At 40.9% G+C, this 22,570-nt stretch overlaps 3 protein-coding genes across 4 annotated transcripts; 2 read left to right on the forward strand and 1 right to left on the reverse strand.

Annotated features, from left to right (window-relative positions):
- Nucleotides 1–328: 328 nt before the first annotated feature.
- LOC121294965 (cartilage intermediate layer protein 1-like) lies at nucleotides 329–11,037 on the forward strand. The gene is made up of 8 exons (XM_041219222.1): nucleotides 329–459; nucleotides 2,572–2,756; nucleotides 3,599–3,694; nucleotides 4,160–4,429; nucleotides 6,227–6,544; nucleotides 6,685–6,793; nucleotides 7,428–7,585; nucleotides 7,920–11,037. Exons 2-8 carry the CDS (start codon nucleotides 2,687–2,689, stop codon nucleotides 10,265–10,267), a joined length of 3,369 nt encoding a protein of 1,122 aa, XP_041075156.1. The 5' UTR covers nucleotides 329–459; nucleotides 2,572–2,686; the 3' UTR covers nucleotides 10,268–11,037.
- Nucleotides 11,038–11,569: 532 nt separating this feature from the next.
- On the reverse strand, nucleotides 11,570–14,453 carry LOC121294371 (39S ribosomal protein L46, mitochondrial-like). 2 transcript variants are annotated; one of them, XM_041217997.1, is made up of 4 exons: nucleotides 13,998–14,453; nucleotides 13,283–13,505; nucleotides 12,396–12,569; nucleotides 11,570–12,182 (listed from the first exon to the last, which is right to left on the reverse strand). In XM_041217997.1, exons 1-4 carry the CDS (start codon nucleotides 14,256–14,258, stop codon nucleotides 11,935–11,937), a joined length of 906 nt encoding a protein of 301 aa, XP_041073931.1. In that variant the 5' UTR covers nucleotides 14,259–14,453; the 3' UTR covers nucleotides 11,570–11,934. The 2 variants fall into 2 exon arrangements, with proteins under 2 accessions (XP_041073931.1, XP_041073932.1); XM_041217998.1 differs by having other exon boundaries at nucleotides 13,313–13,505; nucleotides 13,998–14,449.
- A 526-nt stretch (nucleotides 14,454–14,979) lies between these two features.
- On the forward strand, nucleotides 14,980–21,567 carry LOC121294302 (28S ribosomal protein S11, mitochondrial-like). The gene is made up of 6 exons (XM_041217890.1): nucleotides 14,980–15,172; nucleotides 15,743–15,838; nucleotides 16,291–16,389; nucleotides 16,690–16,819; nucleotides 17,607–17,672; nucleotides 20,400–21,567. The coding sequence occupies exons 1-6, from the start codon at nucleotides 15,105–15,107 to the stop codon at nucleotides 20,505–20,507; spliced, it is 567 nt and encodes a 188-aa protein (XP_041073824.1). The 5' UTR covers nucleotides 14,980–15,104; the 3' UTR covers nucleotides 20,508–21,567.
- Nucleotides 21,568–22,570: the final 1,003 nt, after the last annotated feature.

Here is a 22,570-nt window from a genome sequence, read left to right on the forward strand (position 1 = left end):
TCAAATGATCTGATCCCTGGCAGCTGGCATTACTTCATCAAACACGGAAGGGTCTTTATTCGTGTAAGTGACTCATTCTTTTTATTTTTTTTAAGTTTTTATTGATTTTCAATACCAATCAAATAATACGTCACATGAGCCATGAAAAGCAAACTTAAGGTTCTTTAGAAAGAAAGAAAGAAAGAAAGAAAAGAGAAGAAAGAAAGAAAGAAAGAAAGAAAGAAAGAAAGAAAGAAAGAAAGAAAGAAAGAAAGAAAGAAAGGAGTTGAGTGGTGTTTAACCCACTCTATGCACCTTGTTACAGAGCGGATTCAGACGGCAGCTTCCTCAGACTCTGATCTGGTTTCCTCTGTGTGGCTGACAGCAGTCACAGGAGCTACGCACTCCTCTATAAAAAGAGCCAGAGACATCAGAGCACAGAGCACTCCATTTCAATTCACTGGCAAGCAGGCAGCCGGGGTAAGCTACAGCTCAGCTCTGTGAACAAAAACAGCAGCTTGTTATTAATATTGATGTGATGACAGGTGCATGTGTGTTCAAGGGTGAGCCATCTTATCTGGGTTTTGCTGTTCAATCAATGTATATATATATATATATATATATATATATATATATATATATATATATATATATATATATATATATATATATATATATATATATATATATATATATATATATATATATATATATATATATATATATATATATATATATATATATATATATATATATATATATATATATATATATATATACACACGCATGGTAATTTTTGCAATAGTTGTTATTAATTAGATATTTTAACTAATAATTTTCTCCAGCTCAAGGTCAGCAGTCTAAAAGTTTCTTATGCTTTTCAGTTACTGTGTGTATAATTGTACCATGTTAAGTTTTGAAGGGAAGATAACTTTAGTTGTTTAGAGTTAGTTCTATAAAATCACAACTTATTATTTTATTATTTTTTTCACAAAAAAGAAATGCTAACTTAGAACTGGAGCAGATCAATATTTTAAATTCAGAAAAGAAACATTTCAGTGTGAAAGGAATGTTGTGTAAAAGCTTTGGTCAATGCATTAAGATTTTTAAATTCCCTTGACATGTGAAAATGTTTTTTCCAGCTGTGTTATATGAGAGGGGGGCTTTTTGCTGTCTCTGCTGATTCTGCTGATTTCTAATGCAGTTTGCATTATTTTGTGTTCCGGTTACCTTTCGTGCAGAATTACCTTCACCTTGATATTAAAACAGCCCAATGTTTAACACTTCTGGTTTTGTTTTCAAAGGGAAGATGGCTAAGGCTTCTGAGCTGTTTGAAAATTCTAATAAGACACTTATAGCATGCCTGACCTTGTCAGTCAAAGATATAATTAAATCCAAGTCATAATCTAAAAACAGCGCTGAGAATGGAATACTTTCTAATCATCTTATTTACAAACATCCCGTTTATTTTTCATTTTCGTTGAGTCCTGTGTCTTTTTTGTAAGTTGAGAGATGTTATGTGATGCCTTTGGATGGGCAGGGGGACTTATAAGTCTTAGCTGAGACAATGTGAACATTTTTTAGTTTTAATTTAGACTTAGACTTGGTCATCTCTCCTTTCAAAAATGGTAAGCACTTGTCGCCATTTGTTTTCTGTGCACGAGGCAACACTTATAGGATGATGTAAAATAGCATGTACAGGAAATCGTGTTTGCAGAGCTGTGAATTCAGTGAATTATCTTTAATTAATACATTTCTTTTTAAGAATATTTTCCACGAACTGGAAGTCCACTTATGATAAAACGGAGACAGGTTGACCAGTGTTTCTGTTAGTCTGTCCACTTGACATTTGTTTTATGGTTGAGTTTGTTTTATGATTGAGAGTCTATGGGTGTTGCTGAGGTTATGGATGTAGAAATTTAAACAGGCGTGCTTTTACTGATCAATATGGATTGGCTGTTTGATCATGTGTTGATCTCCCTGCCCTGCTGCTAATTGATGACATGGCCAGAGAACACGACAATGTGCCACTTTTCTAAAACTCTGCTGCCATACCCTATACCCCATACCCCGTTCCTGGGATTGAAATAATTCAGACTGAAAGAAACAGAGAATCAATCAGAAACTAAAACAAGTCAAAACTCCACAATCCCCAGTTGTGATCTCTGGAACTTTAATTATCCAAACTACAGAAACAACATAGAAACAGTATTAGAAAGATAATTGTATGCATGATCACATAGGTACCGTACTGTACGCCCTGTGTCTAGAGAATCTCCCTGTACAGTTTTGGAAGTACGGCTATCTTTGGTAGCTTTGCTTTGTGTACCATAACGTTAGCCTGTTGGTTTTGGCTATGGGCCGTGCTATTCTGATAACAATGTGAGGGGCATTAAGGACTTGCCATTGCTAATGAGTTCTACTTCTCAATAGCTCTATCCAAATAAAATTCAAAATGAATTCAAGATGTAAAAACAGCTACCCTAAATTACGAGCTGTTTTATTAATAATAATGTTGCTACTCTGATTAAATATTGTGAGAGTTGTGCCCAGACAGCTGGAGAACTTGTTATATGTGGGTTTGTTTCACAGGCCATTACTGCTGGAGACACATCAGCGGGACTATAATTAGCGAAGGACCTTGCGCTGTTTCAGTGACATTCCTACTGGGGGCTGGCTGAGCCAATTATAGGACTAGCCCAGGAAGATGAGTGCTGTGAGGGGGAGGATCCTTCTCCTCCTGCTCCTAGGAGTGACAACATGTGCTGCAGCTCAAGGTTAGTGTGCTCTACCTGTCTGTATAGACCACACACAACTAATGGCTTGGGGGCCTGAACATTGGAGATCCCAGTAACACTTTACATTAGGTGTCTCTAGTTACTGTGTATTTACATAGTAGTTACATATTAAATTCATGTGTACTTACACCTAATTACAATTTTATTATGCATACTTACCATGTCCTTAACATGTACATTTTTTGTACGATATTTATAAGTACACATAGAGTTAGGGTTAGGGTTAAGGTTAGGTTTATATCATGCAAAACAAATGACACAGGAATATTTTGAAATCTTTTTCCAGTGTGTAACCAAACTAGCCTTTCAAAATCCTGAGCAGAGGAGCTTAAAACCCTTCTGTTTCATTTAACACCTTTAAGAACGAATCTTCCAGAATACTTTGTTTAGGGGTTGATTTGTCACGTATGTTTGAGTTCATTGTTAGTCACATCAAGGAACTATCTTCCTTTCTGCATGAGAAAGAAGCTGTACATTGTTTTATTGGGCATACAATGGTTGGTCTATCCAAGCAATGCTAAAGGCTGCAGTTAGTCATTAAATATAGGAAAGAATGTGAGGCAGGGAATGGCTTTGGGAAGCTCTGCATGATTCCGTCTCGTGAGCCACTGTTCATGTCACTCATCTGTCTAAATATTTAAAAATGTCACTTTATACAGCTATATAACAGCTAAAGAACAATCCCAATTACTTTTCAGTAAAAGGATAAAAAAAAGTATTGATAGCTCTTATTTAGGCTTTTTAACCCTGCTGCTGATGTCTTATATTGTACACCTATTGTACACAATAATACCGTGCTTGGGTAATATTTCTCCTTCAAGGTACCCAGAACAGAGGGTCCTTTCTGAATAAAGCAATGGGACGGGTGCACACTGGAAAGCAGAGCTCCAGCTCTTTTGTCAAGTCCAGCACAAGCGGTAAGGCACACCCTTTTCATCACCTCATTGCTTACTCAATGATACACATTCAGATATTGCCCTTAGGTACCAGTACAGAACTGTATGGAAAGCTGTGATAGGATAAGACAGTAAGGAATGCTCACTTTGAAACAGACAATAATGATTTGGAGTAAATATTTTGACAGCCAAGCCTGATTTTTTACCCAACACTGTAGCAGAAACATGAATAAAATCTGTGTCACTCCAAAGACACACTGAAATGTTTCTCATAATCGCTCCTTCTCTGGTTTTAAAGATCATATCAGGGAATTGCTTAGAACGTCCTGCCAATGCTTCAAAACGACAGAAGCAATGGGAGTGTTCTAATACATGTGCACTCTACTGTAAATAAATAAATAAATAAATGCAATTGTTTTTAAAAACAAAATACTGAATGGCAGTGTCTGTTGTTAAGCATCATAACACTGCTCTGTGCTGCTGCAGATCCTTGGGAGTGGAGCACTTGGTTCAACGTGGATCACCCAGGAGGCAGTGGGGATTATGAGCGGCTGGATGCCATCAGGTTTTACTACAGAGAGCGAGTGTGTGACAGACCCAAGGCAATTGAAGCTCGGACCACAGAATGGATTGCAGCAGAAAACACTGGCGAAGTGGTCCACTCAGACCCAGAGCTGGGGTTCTGGTGTCTGAATGAGGAGCAACCAGGAGGGAGAAACTGCTCAAACTACTCAGTGAGGTTCTTCTGTCCTGCAGGTTGGTGCATTCAAAAAGAAAAAAAGAAAGTCAAGAGTGTGCTAATTAAGCAATAGCACCAGACACAGAAGCATTTAACAGAGATGAAGCACAATTAAAATTAATTAATCAAAATGATCTTTTAAAAAAAACAGTCCTTATCGAAACACTCCTTAAAAAACACACGTTTTAAGAATCCAATCCAATATTTCAATGAAGGTAAGGAATGCACATTTTATTTCTGCTGAAAGTAGTTTCTTAAAAGTTTGTTTTTATTATTTGTTGTCATTGAGGTGTATAGGGATAGTGCTTCCAGCATTTGCGATAAGGTCTCATGTTTTAGCCAATCATTTTTTAAATAAGGCCAGTGGCATATAATTGGTAACACTTACATTAATTCATATCATTTTAAACTCTCTCCTTGTTTAAGAAATCAAAACTAAACACTGTGGTCTTGTAGCTGGTGTTGCTCCCGTGTATAGGGGTTTCTTCATTAGCAAATTACAGTGTTGTAGAAAAGTGAGACCCAGAAGTAGCTCTTTTCTCACAGGGAAGACCTGGAACACAGCGAGAAGGGCCTGGGCCCCCTGGTCAGGCTGGCGCGAGTGCCCAGCAAACTGTGGCCAGCAGGCCGTGCAGGTGCGCACTAGAAGCTGCAGTACACAAAGTCAGCAGCAGGGGGAGGAGCAGTGCCACGGGCGCACTGTGGAAGGCAGAATGTGCAAGGGACCTCCTTGTAAAGATAGATGCCACCAGTGTGGGAGCGATACCTCTCACTCTGTTGCTACCCTTGCTGATAACTTCCGTTGCGTGCACTTTCAGTGTGCGCCTTCCTCTGTGTCTCTCTTCTCATCTGTTCAAAGTCATTATGTGGTCCACCCTCCACATCTCCTCTCCAGTCAGCTCGGCCTCCATATCAAGCGCCCTTGTGTGTTCCTGTATCCTTGCGGAGGGGTGTGCTTCACAAATGTAATATTCATAGGTGAAATACTGATGGTTTATCGAGGTTTTCCAGCACTCCACTTATATACAAATGTCAGTCATATTTTCCCATTAAAAATATGCTGTAGTTTGTACCAACTGCTGGATAAGTAGTATTGTAAAATTCTGTGCTTTATAGGGATCATGGAAAACGAGCGACTTATATTGTGGTGCATTCTATACAGCGATGCATCTTGAAGTTCAAAGCACAGTGCAGTTTAGATTTAAAGAACACCAAGTTACCATCTCAAACGCTTAGTTCAAATACATTCCTTACTGGAATCGAACTTCATAATTTATATATATGTGTGTGTGTGTGTGTGTGTGTGTGCGTGTATATTATATATATAGTTTTATCCCTATTTATTCGGTTTGAGTTCTTCATCTTTTGCTTTATATGCTATAATTTTAAAATGTTCTTTTCTCTTGCTGTTTTTATTGTTTATATTGTTTTTATTGTACTAAATGTTCTTCCGAATGTTCTTTTCTTTTTGTTAAAAGCACCCAGGGATGGCTCGCCATGAAAGGCGCTTTATAAATAAAATTTGATTTGTTAGGTTCTTGTACGAGAAAACAAATGCAAACAAAATACAAAGAGATACATGTTTTTGGAATTACAACAGGAGTTGCTGCGGCTGATACGCTGTATTTTACGGTATTTGTTAAAGGCACTTCACATCAAAAATGGGCATGTGACCAGTTTTACAAGTTCCCAAACCTATATGCGCAATCTCTGCCAATTCATTATATGTTCAGTCGAATGCTGAGATCCACAGATGTGCTTCCTTATATCTCTAGCAGTGTGTTGATTAATTCCCCTCATTTCTTCTGCTCCAGCTTGCAACCTGAGCTGCACGGAGGGCCATGTTAACGCGGAGTGCGATGCCTGCATGTGCGAGCATCACCTGCTGCTGGGCTCGGTGCAGCTGGAGGGGGGGCAGCCGGCTGCCGGAGCCGCGGTTTACAGGCAGGGCAGGACCCTCAAGCTCATCACCGTGTCCGACGACAACGGCAAGTTCAGAATCCCCGGGGTGTGCCCAGACGGAAACTCCACCTTGAAAATCAAAATGGACAGATACGCCACGGCAACCGTCACCGTGCCCAAATCTACCAACCAAAGAACTTCGGTTATTGACGTCAGGTTCAAAAGGGCAGGTGTGTGAATTACATAGTGCGGTCTGAATTATAAGAGCTGAAATTAAGCACATCACTTATGATTATTTTTTTATTGCCTTTTATTATATATGCAATTTCAATTGTGCCGTTAAACTGATCCATTCCACTGTGCCACGCAGAGAAGCCGTATGTACTGAAGAACCCAGAGGGCAAAGCAAGACGAGAGGGACAGACCGCTGCCTTCTGCTGCAAGATTGTGGGGCACCCAGCCCCAAACAATTACCAATGGTAAGGAAAACAAAAGGAGATAACCTATAGATATAGCCACTATACCTATAGAAAAATATCAACAGACCATGTAAAATATTTTAATAGTGCCCTCCCTAATGTTTTACATGCACCAATGGGACTCGGGCGGACAGAGATGTTGGTTCAGAATCTTGGCACAACGCAAGACTGTTGAAATGGTGTAAACAGTGAAGGCTTTTAGATATGCTGCACTTAAATGTCGAAATGCACATTAGACATTTTAAGTTGCTCCGTCATTGCAATATAAAGAGAGAACTTGACTGCGGGAAAAGATTTTAACAGTGCCTTTGAGACTAAAAATGATACATGCTTTGACCATTGACAACTTGCATAAAAAAAAAAGAAAATAAACCATCAGTCCATGTTGCAGATATTGCTTTCCTCCAGGTTGCTTTTGGAAAGAGTTGTAGAAATGCGTGTGTGCCTGTTGCCCTTCCCAGAAACCACCTGTGCCTCATTAATCTCAAACAGGCTTTAGCTTTGCATCATCATACTGAACTTGGGACCCGTTGTTTGACATGGTTTCCAAGCTTGGTTTGAACAGTGGATGCCTCCATGCTATTGGGTTTGTAATTTTGAGTAACGCTTTCCATGTCTTCACATCTCTTTTCAGGTACCACAATGGCACCCTTCTCAACAGTAATCTGTACAAATACGACAGCACTCTGGTGTTGAGGAACCTGCAAATGAGCCAGTCAGGAGAGTATTACTGTAAGGCAAGCAACGATGCTGGCGCCATCAAATCCCAACCTGCCACACTTACTGTAATCGGTAGGCACAATACCAAGTCAGACTGTTAGAAAGATCTTTCTAAAGAAACACTATTTTAGCTAATGACATGTACTGTCAAATGATTGCAGCTTCGCCTGTAATATTCCTTAGTTAAAAAGCTAATTCATACTAATGGGTTCCACAAGAGTACATTAGTATTCTCTTAGTTTAATAGAAATGCCTCCACAAATTTGGCAGGTAAATCGTTATGATGTCAAATGGAGGGTTTCGAATCAAAAATTGTTATAATATAAAGAAGATTTATGCTATAAAGTAAGAATTTGTTCTTCTGTTAAAGATTGAACCAGTTTTTTCCTGTTTTCTCTTTCAATAGCTTACAATGAACCTTCATGCAACCCAGTGCCTGAAAGCCATCTCATCAGACTACCTCGCGACTGTTTCCAAAACCCCACGAACTCTTTCTACTATGACGTGGGGAAATGTCCCACAGCAACGTGTGCAGGACAACTAGATAATGGCATAAGGTGCAAAGACTCTGTATCTTACTGCTGCGGAGTTGAAAAGCTGGAAGAGAGACAGATCACTTGCAAAGGATACACTCTGCCAATAATGGTGGTTTCTAAATGTGGCTGTCAAAAGTGCGTTGAAACAAAAATCATCGTCCGTGGGCGTGCCATTGCTGCAGACAATGGTGAACCTTTGCGTTTTGGACATATTTTTATGGGAAAAGTTAGAATCAGTAGGACTGGATATAAAGGAACTTTCTCAATCCAGGTACCAGTAGACACGGAAAGGCTGGTACTGACATTTGTTGACCACCTACAAAAGTTTGTGAACACCACAAAGGTTCTGCCATTCAACAAAAAGGGGGGTGCTGTGTATCACGAAGTGAAGCTTCTGAGGAAGAAAGAACCAGTAACGTTGGTTTCTACTCAGACTAATTCAGTCTCTCTGGGAGAAATTGAAGGGGAAGACCCTATTGCTGAGCTTGAAATCCCTCCCAACGCTTTCTACAGAGAGAATGGGGAGGTTTACATCGGTAAAGTGCAAGCCAGCATAACGTTTCTGGATCCCAGAAACATTTCAACTGCTACAGCAGCCCAGAGCGACCTCAACTTTGTCAACGATGAAGGAGATATTTTCCCGTTGCGGACTTACGGCATGTTTTCAGTGGACTTCAGAGATGAAACATCCACCGAGTCCCTCAGTGCGGGGGAAGTGAAGGTCTTCCTCGATTCTGCACAAGTGAAAATGCCAGAGCACCTGAACGAGATGAAGCTGTGGTCCCTCAACCCTGAAACTGGGCTCTGGGAGGAAGAAGGACAATTCCGTTTCGCAAAGACCAAACGAGGCAAGCGAGAAGAAAGAACCTTCCTGATCGGGAACATGGAAATTCGTGAAAGGCGCCTCTTTAATCTAGATGTTCCTGAGAGCAGAAGGTGTCATGTGAAAGTAAGAGCCTTCCGGAGTGAGAGGTTTATGCCAAGTGAACAGGTCGAAGGGGTTGTGATAACTCTGATTAACATGGAGCCCACGGCAGGTTTCGCCTCAAACCCGAGGTCGTGGGGGCGGTTTGATAGCGTCATTACTGGTTCTAATGGAGCCTGTTTACCTGCTTTTTGTGACGAACAAAGGCATGACGCTTACTCAGCCTACGTAATGGCCAACCTAGGGGGAGAGGAGCTGGAAGCAGTTGCATCATCCCCAAAATACAACCCCAACGCTATTGGAGTCCCACAGCCTTACTTAAACAAGCTCAACTACAAGAGAACTGACCACGATGACCCCAAGGTTAAGAAAACAGCCTTTAATATCAATGTTGCAAAGCCAAGCGTAAACGCTGCTGAAGAAAGTAACGGCCCCATTTATTCATACGAAAACCTCAAAGAATGTGAGGAGGCTCCTTTTACTAGCGGTCACTTCCGCTTTTACAGGGTTGAAGGGGATAGATATGACTACAACACAGTCCCTTTCAACGAGGACGATCCCATGAGCTGGACTGCAGACTACCTCAGCTGGTGGCCCAAGCCGCTGGAATACAGAGCATGCTACATAAAAGTAAAAATTAATGGTCCGCAAGAAATAATGGTGCGATCCAAAAACATGGGTGGAACCCACCCCTTGAATGCTGGCAAGCTGTACGGCATTCGGGATGTGCGCAGTACCCGGGACATGGAGCAGCCCAGTGTGTCTGCAGTCTGCCTGGAGTTCAAGTGCAGTGGCATGCTGTATGACCAAGACCGCGTTGATCGCACGCTGGTCAAGATCCTGCCCCAGGGATCCTGTCGAAGAGAGCTCGTTAACAGCATGCTTCAGGAATACCTAGTGAATCACCTGCCCCTCGCCGTTAATAACGACACAAACGAGTTCACCATGCTGGCTCCTCTAGACCCCCTGGGACACAACTACGGCATCTACACAGTGACTGATCAAGACCCCAGGACCGCTAAGGAGATTGCGCTGAGCCGATGCTTCGATGGGACCTCGGATGGCTCGTCCAGAGTCATGAAGAGCCATGTGGGAATGGCACTGACATTCAACTGTGGAGAGAGGGAGGTGACTCGCCACAGTGTGTTCCAGTCTCTGCAGAACTCTCCCGGTCAGTCACTGGCCAGCTCCATGAGGGAAGGAAGGACCAGCAGGAGACAGAGAGGCAGTTCTTCTCAGCGAGCTCAGAGACGCAACGCACGCAATCCTGCAAGCACTCTCAGAAGAACTTGAATGACCAGCAGAGATTAAGAGAGGAATTCTACAAGAAAACAAGAGGCAACAGCAAAGCCGAAAGAACAAAGAACAAATGCAGCACGATACAAAATAGAACCAGAGGAACTGATTTAAATAGCCCAAAATAAATACAACTATTTCTACTCCTATTCCAAAGTATCTTCTGAAATCTTCCGATCTAGCTCAATCCCAATCCATTACTAATAATGCAAATTAAAACAAACACCTTATCCATCTATAAAAAAGCACTGAAACGTTGCTACTACAGTAGCAAGTTGTGAACTGATAAATTAGACATGGGATGATTTTAATGGTTCGAAACAGAAATTTCAGCACCACTACACTGAGAAACCACTGCTGGCTTTCAAAACCAGCGCATGTTTAAAAGCTGTCTAACCCATACCGCATCCTGCCAGTTAGCACGAGGCAGAATCACTTCAGGTTAGGCGCTCATTTCAGCACCACGTTAATGAAGATTTCTTCAATCACAACGCTGTGATAAATGGGAACTGTACTTGAATATGTAAATAGGGACTTATTTATTTCATAAACAGCTTGAAGTAATGTGTGTATACAGCATATACCCTATACATTATTCTTAGGTTATCCTAATACATGAATGGTACAAATGTTTGTTTGGAATTACACCAGACACTCTGTTGATGTTTAAATATTTACTCAGTGTGCAATCAGTTTTATGTTAAACTCCTGTCTATTTTTAAATGTGTGCCATACTTTCTAATAAAAGCAAACTCCAATTTCTGTCATTTGTGTCTACTTCATTAAGAGCTATACATTTAAACAATACCATTTATGTGCATGTGTTGCCATTTTGTGGTGAACACTGGTATTGCAACAAACTTGGGATTGAAAATGACATGAAGCTACAACCAGAACTGGCTTCACTATCCCGACTGCTTTACCATAGGTAGAGCAGCGCTAATCAGGGTGTGTGACCCAGGGATGTAAACAGGGCTCTGATCGTGACGTCTTTATAGGTTCACAGTCACCTAGAAATGAAGCGCTTCTTTATGAACTGTTTCAGATAAGGTGGAGATTCTCAGTGCTGCAGGTTTTTTTTTTTTTTGTTTGTTTTTTTCCAGCTGTTCAATCCATGGCAGCTTCAGCTATATACTGCCATTCTGTGTCTTTGTAAAACAAGAGACACTGGGTTCATGTCCAGAAACAAATTAGAACATAACAGGAGAGTGTTTTGATAAAAGTCTGCGTGCATATTTGTGCTTTTAGGGAAAACTGAAGAACAAATAAATAAACAGACATTAAAAATTTTGAAAAACCTGGTTTGGAAACATTGATCATTTTATTTAATAAGATTCTTTTAGTATTTATAAATGCAAACCCTACAGAGTGTTTCATAGTTACAGATTACATTTAAAATACTGCAGAGAGTTTGTACTTATACATATTGTGACAACAGAACAAAATGAAAAGGGGGCTCTGACAGAGAAACATAAAAAGTTTCCTTGAATTCCACAGGTAAAGTGTGAGGAAACATCTGCAAAAAGGAGGGGGTTTTGTCTTTGATTGAGAAACAGAATCTGGAGACATCCTGCACTGTGCATCCCATCTCTCCTTTCTGAAGAATTACCACCCTCCAGTTCACCCAGTGCTGGTCATATACTGTCATCAAGCTGGACTTTTCATCACAGATCCACCATGAAGCGGCTCACCTGTTCCAGGTACCGTGGGTTCAGATAGTCCTGCAGTTCCGTCTTGCTTACCCACACATGGCCCCCCTTTTTGTTTGGAGCAAGGTCGCCACTATCCAGAAGGGCTCTGAAGAAAAACACCTTGGCACCGACACAGCTTTCTGTCCGGACATCCTTTGGGAATTTGTACTTGTAAACTCCACAGGGAGCATTTCCCAGGAACGTGGCTTTAATGCTGTTACCTTAAAAGAATGAAAGAAAATAAAAGATTGTGATGAATTAGTTTCAAGATGTATGGAAACCGTGTTAGAGATTTGAGAATGCAGCATTGATCACTGGTTCTGAAGGTGTAGAGGTGACAATGGTTCAACTGGAGTGTTTCCATGAATATTACTGGGGTGCAGGGTGACAGTGCTGGAGAGAGATGTGAAAGGAGTGGCATGGAGAATTAGTACCTGTGAGACTGGTAAGGGCACGCTCTGCAGTCTCTCTCAGGGTCTCTCCATTATCCCACTGCACCTGTGGGAGCAGCCACACATCCCCACTGCCAATCTTCTCCTTCACCAGCAATACCAGGCTATCCGCCAGACAGCGCTCCAGACAGGTCCGATCTGCCTTCTTGTCTGTTTCTGAAACACACTGCAGTTTTATCACCAATAATCAGTGAAGCAGAGTGCACTTAAAATTCTGGTGACATTGTCAGCAAACCCTAAAATGTACACTTATCAGGGGACTTGAGATGAGGGACACAAAGCCACTTTTTCCAGGAACAGTGGCTTGAAACCTGGTTCCAGGAGACCTACATAGTGTGAGGCAACTTTGTTGAACCAAACCCCAAGTCTCCCGTGGTGTGCCATGCAGTGGCCTGAAACCTGGTCTCCTAAACCAATTTCCAAGCCACAAAGTCACTGTGTTCCCTCAGCTTTAGGGCAATATTCAGAATAAAAACTTGCATGGTCATGCTCAGTTATTGTTTTTTACTTAACTGAGCACGAACACTGAAGGGTTGTTTCTGAATATGGTTGTCAGCTGCACAAGTTAACTTTTCTTTGCATACACATGGAAGACGATGCATCCTGCATGGCTTTATTATTTTTTTTTTTAATCTGAGCATCACCTCACTCAGATTAGTGCCAACAGCATAGATGCACTTGTGCATAAAATGAGCACATCTGCTTAAGCTATTGCCAAGAGCGCAGGAACTAGAGACTCAGATGCTAGACCTGTGCATATCCGCTTAGAGTAGGCTGCAAGAGCACAACCTGTACTGTATAAAATCAACTGGGCCAAAAACTGGCCAGAATTTCTCATTTCAGAGCAGGAGCTGCCACTTCCTAGTTACCAGAGTTGAGAAGTTGTTTTTGAATTAAACCTGTGACGCGTGGTGCTGGTTTGAACTGTCTCAGTTTCTGGTCCCAGGTGTCCTCGAGGTCCTGCGCAGTCACGATGTCCTGGCCAGAATCCTCGTCCGAGTCATAATCCTCCTCTTGCTTCCGGCTGACCCGCTCGGCATCCTCCAGCAGACGCAGCTCGTGGTCGGCCAGCAGGCTCCTCTCCAGCTCAGTCTACAGAGAGGGAAACGTGGGCTCATAGTTAATTAACCCTGCTTCACATTACTGCAGTGTTGAGGTTGCAGTGAATTTCAAGATTTGACTGTTCTACAACAACACACTACAAAGGTTAACCCTTTGCAGAATATAGGCATTCATTTAATTAGGTATGGGAACACACTCTGGGCAGTAAAGGGATAAAAAACAAAACACACCCTACAGCCAGGAAGACCCATTGAAATTGGGAAGCTTAGAACATAAGAATTGTCATCACAGCCATGTTTTACTTGTTATGTTATTCCTAGCGCGTCCCGTTACACCTACTTTCAAACTGTCACTTTTTGGGTCATATACTATGAAGCTTATTCTGCAAGGGAGCTTAATCAGTACATATGAAATTCCCTATGATAGACACCCTCCAGCTCAACAACGCTTTGGCAGAAACATTATTTTGCATGACCTAATTTAAACGTCTTTTATCTCGATAACTACTTCAGATTCTCACACCTGTTGTAGCAGCTCGGCAAAGTCCATCTCTATCGGGCTCCTGTCTCGGGAGATGACAGCGGGTCTCTGCACAAAAACCGCTCCAAGCAGCCTCCACGGAGAGCGGCTTTCTAGCACTGCTTCCTCTGGCTTTTGAATCGCCGGCACCCGGAGCCCGACTGACAGCTGCCTGCAGCCGCTGCTGGCGGCCCCAGAGCCCGGAATCTGCGTTACAATCCCCCGCAGAGGACGAAGCAGCACCCCACTTACGGGCACAGCCATCTTGATTTCATTGCTCTTTTCCCGGCGTAAGCAACTGGCAAATAACAGCGGGGAAGTGGGAAACCTCAAAATGTCAAGAGGGGGATTGCTACAATTGTATTAAACATACACTCAAATAACTGTGAACTGCTTATAATGTAGAAAGTCAAGACCGTGCACAATAAGCAGTCTTCAGTATTACATTAAACCGGAATAATATTTGTTCGTTAGATTATATTGTTACAAACATATTTGTATCACCGACCCCTAAAAGCAATCTGTTGTGATGGGCAGTTCATTTTTAATTACAGGGGTGGAGCGTTCCTATTATATATATTTTTTAAGAAAATTAAAAAGTGGACCTTTTGTAAACTCTAAAATAAATACTAATATTGTGTATACTTTTTAATTTTTTATTATTATTTAAATATTAAATTAAGAGCCAAGTTGTCCATATAGGTAAACAACCACCCCTCCTATGCCGAACAAGTGGAACTGTCCACACTCCCTTGACAACCTAACGGTACTAGATTATTTCATTGTAATAAATAGAGCAGGAATTAATCAAAAATACAACTTTTTATAAGTATATATTGTTTTAAAAATGTATTTGTATACAATAACACAATAACATATACGTATATTTTTCATTATCACTGGATACTTTTTTTTAAAGAGCGCTATTACTGATTTACAAAATTCGCCCCCTCTAGAACGTGTATTATGGGTTGATCCTCATGTAACCGTGACAGGCACTCAGGTGACCTACGTTACACATGGCTGCGGTAATAAAGCGTAGTGCCGTACGGATGTCTTAGAAATCTGTTTTTTGGTTAGTGAGGTGGAGAGTCTGTTCTTAATTATATCATGTATAGCGTTGCCAGGACAACGTGTCAGCGACTCTCTGCTCCTGTGAAACCCCGCAACGCGACACTGTAAGTACTACTGCTGTTTGTCCCCGCACAACAGGCATGACCCGGACTTTAGAGTGCGGGGCATAAACAAACTGGACAGGATGGCGAAAAAACTATTAAACTGCACTATTTTAAATGTGAGTGCTCATTATAGTAGTCGTAGTTAGTAAGACACACTACAGGCGTGTTTATCTCAGTCCCCGAGGCACGCCTCACTGCGACTGTTCACTAACATTGCAGCCCTCCAGCTAGAATGGAGCAGGCTTGTTTCAAATCGCAACTTGCAGGAGTGGGCCGTGCTCTGTTACACATTTTTGTCATGTTGTACAGGAAACATCTACAGCATGTTTTTAACGTTTTACTGTGGTTACCCTGTGTTCTGAAACCAGGTGACACTCCCAAAGCTATATGTGCAGGCCTATATATTGTTAACGGTAATACGTTATTATACAGCAGCATGCCCAATGGTAGTTCAAATGCCTTTGAGAATGGTAGTGAAAGGGTGATTGCTGGGTAACTTGCATAAAGGATACTCCCTGTTGTTGTGTGCTCTGCAGTTTGATATTGTAATTCCTTCAATCTCCTTTGCAGTGCGAGCCGCGGGGTGTGTTCCAGTGCACAGAGACTCCAGGAGGCTGCAGAGAGCCCTGCCAGCACCGCTCCAGCTAAGACATCAAGAGAGTTCAGGTGGGCACTCTTAATCTTTCATTGCCACCGCTTGTGCTGTCCCTACTCTATGGGGAAAACAGAGAGGACTTAAGTATCTGCCTTATGCGTCCAGTCCATTTCAAGACAGGGATGGAATAAGACTCTGCTTGCATAGCAGTTAGATCCATTCCTGGTTTTACTAGGAGTTTAATAAGACAAACCTGAGCTTGTTACTGATACACGTGGCTAATCAAGCCTGTAATAAAACCTGGAATGGATGACACTGCATTGCAATAGGAGTCATATTTTCATCCTTACAAGAGCCCCAAATGTAATCAAGAGAATTTAAAAAGTGGGGTGGTGGGGTACTGATTTCTTACCAAAGGTCAGTCTGTTACTATGGAGCAAGATTGTTGGGTGTACGAAGTTTAATGCCTAGGAATCTAGGAATAGCAATTCTTCTTCTTCTGAATCCTGTTTTATTTGAACAGTGTTTTCCCTCCACTCCCCGGACAGGAGAGCCTGCTGCGATGGGGTGGTAAGAAGTATGAGGAGCTGCCCATAGCGCACATTAAAGCAACCTACAACAAGTGAGTCTCTGCCTCTCCTCATTCACATTCTCTTTGAGTGCAGTTTATACCTAGGCAAAACAAAGATATCACAAAATGAGGGACAGTGTGAGACATTTTTAAATCTTTAAATACAAACATATGTTGTACACACTTCTGTATTATATATATCCTAGCTAGTTGAAATCTAATTCTAATCAAAAGATAGCACTATACAGGGGATGAGATTTGCCATGAGATGTTAGCCGCTAAATGAAATGTGTATGGTTAATGCATGTTTTTTTTTTTTTTTTTTTTTTTTTTTTTGCGACCCTCCCCCAGCACACACATTCAGGTGACAGACCACCTGGGACAGTACATGGTCAGGACCTCCTGTGGCACAGAGGGGTTCAAAAACGTCAAGAAAGGCACTCCGGTCGCTGCTCAGACTGCAGGGATATCCGCTGCCGCGGTAAGGAAACTGGTTGATCGCCACTCATGTTTTCCATTGCAATGTTGTTATTTTTCTGTAGATGGCAGCACTTGCGCAGTAGTCAGTTTTAATTAAGAGGACCTGCAATGTGCTTTCAATATAATATTATATTGTTTTTTTTATATAAACTGTTCAAGATGTGTTTGTTTACTGGACCCTTTGAGCTTCACTGGTTCTGTTATTCTATTTCCCAATTTTCGTGGGTCATAATGATGAGGAAATGTTTTATTCATTTCTTTATTAAATAAACAAAAAAACTAAAAAAACGCCTTTAGCTGTGTCTCTAATTTCACCCAGCAGACATTCTTGTGTGTTCAGAACAGTAGAAATGAGCTTTGTTTTAAGGGTAGTGGTCTGTTGTGTTGAAATGTCCTTTTTGTAATACCTGGAGTGTATTATTCCCTCTCTTTTCTGTTCTCTCTCTTTCAATAAAAAATATAATTTCCTCTTCTGGCGCAAGTCCCTCTCCGACTCACTCGCTGTTTATTTTAAACTCCTGGAGTTTTTCTGATTCCTCCTGTATTCATCTTATTTCCAAATTCAGAGAAGCTATATCGTCATGAATATTAAAAGTAATAAAAAAAAAAAAAAAAATATATATATATATATATATATATATATATATATATATATATATATATATATGAAACAAATGCATAATACTACTACTAATAATATTAATGATGTCATGATGATATTGAATATTGTCCAGTTTGTGTAATGTAATCTCTTGGGGTATGCCTGATTCCTGTTCCTATCTCAACAGAAGGCGCTGGTTAAAGGTGTGTCCTTCGTGCGTGTGGTGGTGAAGGGTCTAGGGCCAGGACGGATGGTAAGTCCGCACTGCTTGGTTTCCGCTGCACGCCTGAGCAGTGATTACAGGCTGCTCTCACAGGCTGGGGGTCAAGCCGCTGCACCGCATCTCAATCTCAATGGCTCAGTGTAACCGCTTTGAGTAACAGGCAAGGAACTGCAGAGCAGAATCAAGCCAGAGAGAATGAATTCCCATCAGCCCTAACATCACCCATTTGTGGTTTAAAAAGTGTTTAATAGGTACTGTGGGGGGAGGGTCCGTAAACCCTTGCCCCTATCACTTCCCAGATTTCAGATTCATTATTTTAAGGACAGGCACAGAGTGTATCCCAGTATGGGGTTGTATTCTGTTATCTATTGGGTGCCGTGGGTTCGAAAAGCAGACTTTGCAGTCCTAGAGGGATCTTTAACCTTTAAGGCTTATGCCTTTTTCATTATTTTTATTACCATTAAATATTCGAGAAAGGCCAATATGCTTGATTATCCTCTGCATGTAATTTGTTTCACAGTAACTGCTGGCAGGCTGTGTTATCTTAGAGAACCAGTCTGTTTGTTATTTTTTCTGCTTATTTAGTTTGGAGGGGAAAACACTTCTTTCAAAGAACCGTGAGATGTTGTGAGACACTCTCACGGCTAGTTTCACAGACCCCCTTTCCCGTTACTCTTAGGCTACTCAATGTTAATGTAGGTTTGGTAATCCAATATTGGAGATAGCTGTAGTCGGGGTCTGTGGAACTAGCTGTCCATGTCTCAGAAAACTAAAGATGTCTAGATGTCTTCAAATCCCTTTTGAATGTTTTTACATTTCTTTGTTATTTACAGTCATTCTATGTTGCTTCGTTATTGTGATTGGAGTATTTTTAGATTTATCTGTACCTTTGAGCTTTATGGGAGAATCTTTGTTTGGCTGTCAGCTGTTGATTCCTGAGAACATGCAAGATATCCCCCCCCCCGACTCCTGTATGATATATATATATATATATATATATATATATATATATATATATATATATATATATATATATATATATTATAGTCCTCAAAAAGCATGTTGCCAAAGATGTTTCTCCAATGCTGAAATAATAACTTCTGATTACAAACATCAATCACTGTAAAGGAAAACCTATTTAAAGCTAATGCACAACATTCTGTATCAACCCATGGGTGAAGTGCTTCATATTTCAATGCTGTCTCCTTGAGTCTCCACAATATAACAGTGCTGTCGCAAAGCACATTTGTTCCCTATCAGAATATTTGTAGTGTTTTTTGTTACTGCTCCCCTGTGGCTCTCCTAACAACGTGACACCAGGCTCCCTGCTTCAGTGCAGTCAGGTGTGTGCCTCTGACAGAAATGATCAGACACGCAACATGTAACGAGGCAGAAATGAAGTGTGGACAATCCAGGCAGCTCTGTGGGGGCCACTTCCTAAGCAGGCATGCTTCCAGGCGTCTGGAATTGTTGATTTGCGACGGGAACGGCGCAGCGCTACATGGCAAGGAACACTGAATCTCCTCTGATATTCTGGATCTCATTCACACCAGCTCAGGGTGTTTTTGCCTGGGAGGCTGGGATATTTGTCAAGCCACACACAGTGCTGAATTAAGGGCAGGCAGTGACAGACAGCAGCTTTCAGGGAGGCACCACTGCGTGCAGTGTACTGTAATGTGCTGTTCTGTAGCTCGGCAGATTTTCATGTTTTCCTGCTACGTGAGGAGTTGTCAGGTAAGGGTTAAGAGACTTGGGAAGCCAGCTTCCAATCCCAGATCAGCCAGAGACTTGCTGTGCGACCCTTAATTTGAATTCTTTCAATCTCCACCGAGAAGTTGAGAGGCAGAACATCCCCAACCCTAAGCAGCAGTAAATTAACAGATTCAAGTTTTAACTGTGTGCTGCACCGTGCGTTGGGTGCTGCATTTATGAAAGCAGGTATAGCAGGTAAAATTACATTGTCCTGTCCAGGTTTAACATCGGACTGATTAATGGCCTATTTCGTTATGGAGTTGTTATCATCCATAACTATTAAACACTCAATTGTGCAAAATTTTGAAATGCAAAAAAACAGTAATTTCAGTGACCCATGTTTATGACTAGAAGTCTTTCTCTTTGTTTTCTATCAATTCATTAAAACACTTGTCATTTCATTTATAGTTTATGTTAGTATTTCATTGGTGCTGTCTCTTCTCTAAGGGATGCTATGGCATGGTTAGAACACAGCTGGACATTGGCTTTATTTTTCCCTACAATGTAACAGACACTGTATTATAAACTTTTATTAGCCCCACTTACCGTCCTGTCACTTATTCATTGAACAACAGCACAGAACCTGTGAATAGTCATTGTTGTTGAAACCACGGCAGCATGTTAATTACCAGCTGGGTTGAACGTCCTGTTTAAGACGGGCGCAAAAGTATCCTCAGAGCCGAGATGGCTCCCTTTTGTCATTCGCATGACATTGAAAACCTGCTTTACAAGGTGTAATGGTGCATGTATACCTCGCCATAAAACACTGAATCATGACACCAGCAATATTAAAAACCCTAGCTGTAGTATCTGAGTTTGTAGGGCTGTCTTTTTGAAACACAATTCTTCTTACAATGGCTTTCTGACAACGGACTAACAGTGAAACATCGTCAGATATTTTTTGGTGACAAACGTAATACGCATGGAAGTTAGTTCTTCTGCATACTGGTGACTTATTAACAGCTGCTTCTTAGATATATATATATATTTTTTCTTTTTTTCCAGTCTTCCATCAAAGGTTTAACAATGGGCGGGCTGGAGGTCGTGTCCATCACAGACAACACCCCCATTCCGCACAACGGCTGCCGCCCACGCAAGGCTCGAAGGATGTGAGGCGGCGAGAGAGAGAGAGAGCATTTGTTCTTGGTCCTCTCAACAATGCACATGGACTTCATTAACCATGCAGCCCTGTTCATAATCATAGAATAAAGATTTCAGTTTTTTTTTTTCTAACCTCCTTGGCTTTCTGTTGGTTATGTGGATAGTGGGACAGGTTTGTGCGTGTGTGTGTGGACCGATCACACCTACACCTCTTGTTCAAGCCTGCTCATTACAATGGAAATAACCCCCCAAATAACAATCTACGATGCAAACTGAAAAAGCACAAGATTTTATTAATTATGTTTCTATCATCAAAAGGTGAAAACATTGCCTGATACATTGATTTAAGAAATCTGTATTTTTACCTGCTGCATATCTCTAATCAGGTCAGGGTTCTGGAGGTGTTTCTGTTAAGGGTGACATGCATGAAGTTTATAAAACAAGGGCACTGTGGCCTACAGAGAATTCAATTCTGACGACTGCAGGGCTACCCAGGCCTGTACTCCTAGGCATGGGAGGCAAGGGTTGAGGATAGAATAAAAAATAAATAAATAAATAAAACATGTCTTTGTTTAATGTAATCAATGTAACCCCATCTCCTGTTCGCTTCCAAGAGAAGATAAGGAAAAAATAAAACATATCCATTTAGGACTGGTGCCCTTTCTCAGGATTACATCAGGTACTTTGTTGCCATGACAACAGCAATTAGCAGGAACTGAGTTTCCAGGCAGGCTGTGGATATAGTAACCATGACAACCTAGGTCAGGCCAGCACTGTACATCTGCCTTTGCACTAGCCACTTCACAAAGCAGCAGCAGTGTTGTGGGGAGGGGGCTGATGCGATCAGATACACTGATTAAACACAAGCATATGCTTTGCATTGCATTTGCGGGCTGGGTGTTGTTTTCTGGCTTGATATAAATCACGTTCAGTCATGGAGCAAATATGCCACAGGTTAAAACACTTACCAAAAACCCTTCACACCGTTTCCACACAGGAGAAGGTCTACTCGCCCGCTTACTTAGATATTGCACTTTGGGGGTATGATGCTAAGCACAAGAAATGTTACAAAAGCCATCAATGCATACAGAACTGCTCAAGCGTTAAACCTGCGTTTGAAAGCTAGTCATACCCTTAACTGTAGAACGACCTCCTGTCCATTGTGGCTACAGAGATGAACTCTCATGCACATATATATGTATGTATATATATATATATATATATATATATATATATATATATATATATATATATATATATATATATAATTTTTTTTTTTTTTTTTTTCTCATACTGCTGTTAGCAAAAGTTTGAATCCATTTATTACCCCTTAGTAGCACTAGGAATATCTTAAAGGCCTTAATAAAATACAACTTGTTGCAGAGGGAGACAAATAGGAACAGGTTTGCAGTAGGTCTAAATCATGAATTTTCAGCTAAAAACAAAACAATTCGCCTTTTAAAAAAGAAAAGAACTTGTTGGATCCAATAAAAGCCTCAATTTGTCTTTTTAAATTATTTTTACTGACCCTTCAAAAGTGACCTCTATTACAAGATCTAAAACAGCATGCACTGAAAAGAAGTGCATTCAGATTATAATAGATACAGAATAAGAAAGCGGATATGAAATAAAGGCTTTTATGCAAGGGAAGCAATTGTTCTCTCCTCCTATTCAGATCTCCAATGTTCTCTGCTTCAACACATAATGTAAAAACACTTCAATCAACACTTTAAATCAGTTCAGGTGCCAAAAAGTCATTAGAAATGACGAAAGGGCACCTAAATCAATGAAAGACAATAATTATAGCACTTAACTGAATTAAAATGCTCACTGAAATAAATGCAATTAAGACAGCTAGTTTCTTAACAACCAGAGGTCAATTATGAACTTTGTTTTGAAAATGGATTTTCTTGGATGCGCTGTTCAGCGCATTGTTCCTGTGATTCAGGGCTCGATGAGAATGGTTTGTAAATGGGGTTAATGTTCTCAGTGCACACAGATTGAGCACCTGACCCATCAATACACATGTACAGGACTTCAAGACTTTTGTGAACAGTTTGCTGAACTTTTGAAAT

The sequence above is a fragment of the Polyodon spathula genome, chromosome 19 (genome assembly GCF_017654505.1).
Source record: "Polyodon spathula isolate WHYD16114869_AA chromosome 19, ASM1765450v1, whole genome shotgun sequence".
Lineage (NCBI taxonomy): Eukaryota > Metazoa > Chordata > Actinopteri > Acipenseriformes > Polyodontidae > Polyodon > Polyodon spathula.

Bases quoted from the DNA above. Each gene is read 5' to 3' on its own strand.
- LOC121294371 (XM_041217997.1), bottom strand. From the start codon at position 14,258: ATGGCTGTGCCCGTAAGTGGGGTGCTGCTTCGTCCTCTGCGGGGGATT. The intron at 13,506-13,997 runs GTGTGAGAATCT...CCCTCTCTGTAG, and splicing joins TTGCCGAGCTGCTACAACAG to ACTGAGCTGGAGAGGAGCCT. The intron at 12,570-13,282 runs GTAACTAGGAAG...AGTGTGTTTCAG, and splicing joins AAAACAACTTCTCAACTCTG to AAACAGACAAGAAGGCAGAT.
- LOC121294302 (XM_041217890.1), top strand. From the start codon at position 15,105: ATGTATAGCGTTGCCAGGACAACGTGTCAGCGACTCTCTGCTCCTGTG. The intron at 15,173-15,742 runs GTAAGTACTACT...TCTCCTTTGCAG, and splicing joins AAACCCCGCAACGCGACACT to TGCGAGCCGCGGGGTGTGTT. The intron at 17,673-20,399 runs GTAAGTCCGCAC...CTTTTTTTCCAG, and splicing joins GTCTAGGGCCAGGACGGATG to TCTTCCATCAAAGGTTTAAC.
- LOC121294965 (XM_041219222.1), top strand. From the start codon at position 2,687: ATGAGTGCTGTGAGGGGGAGGATCCTTCTCCTCCTGCTCCTAGGAGTG. The intron at 4,430-6,226 runs GTTGGTGCATTC...CTTCTGCTCCAG, and splicing joins GAGGTTCTTCTGTCCTGCAG to CTTGCAACCTGAGCTGCACG. The intron at 6,794-7,427 runs GTAAGGAAAACA...ATCTCTTTTCAG, and splicing joins GCCCCAAACAATTACCAATG to GTACCACAATGGCACCCTTC.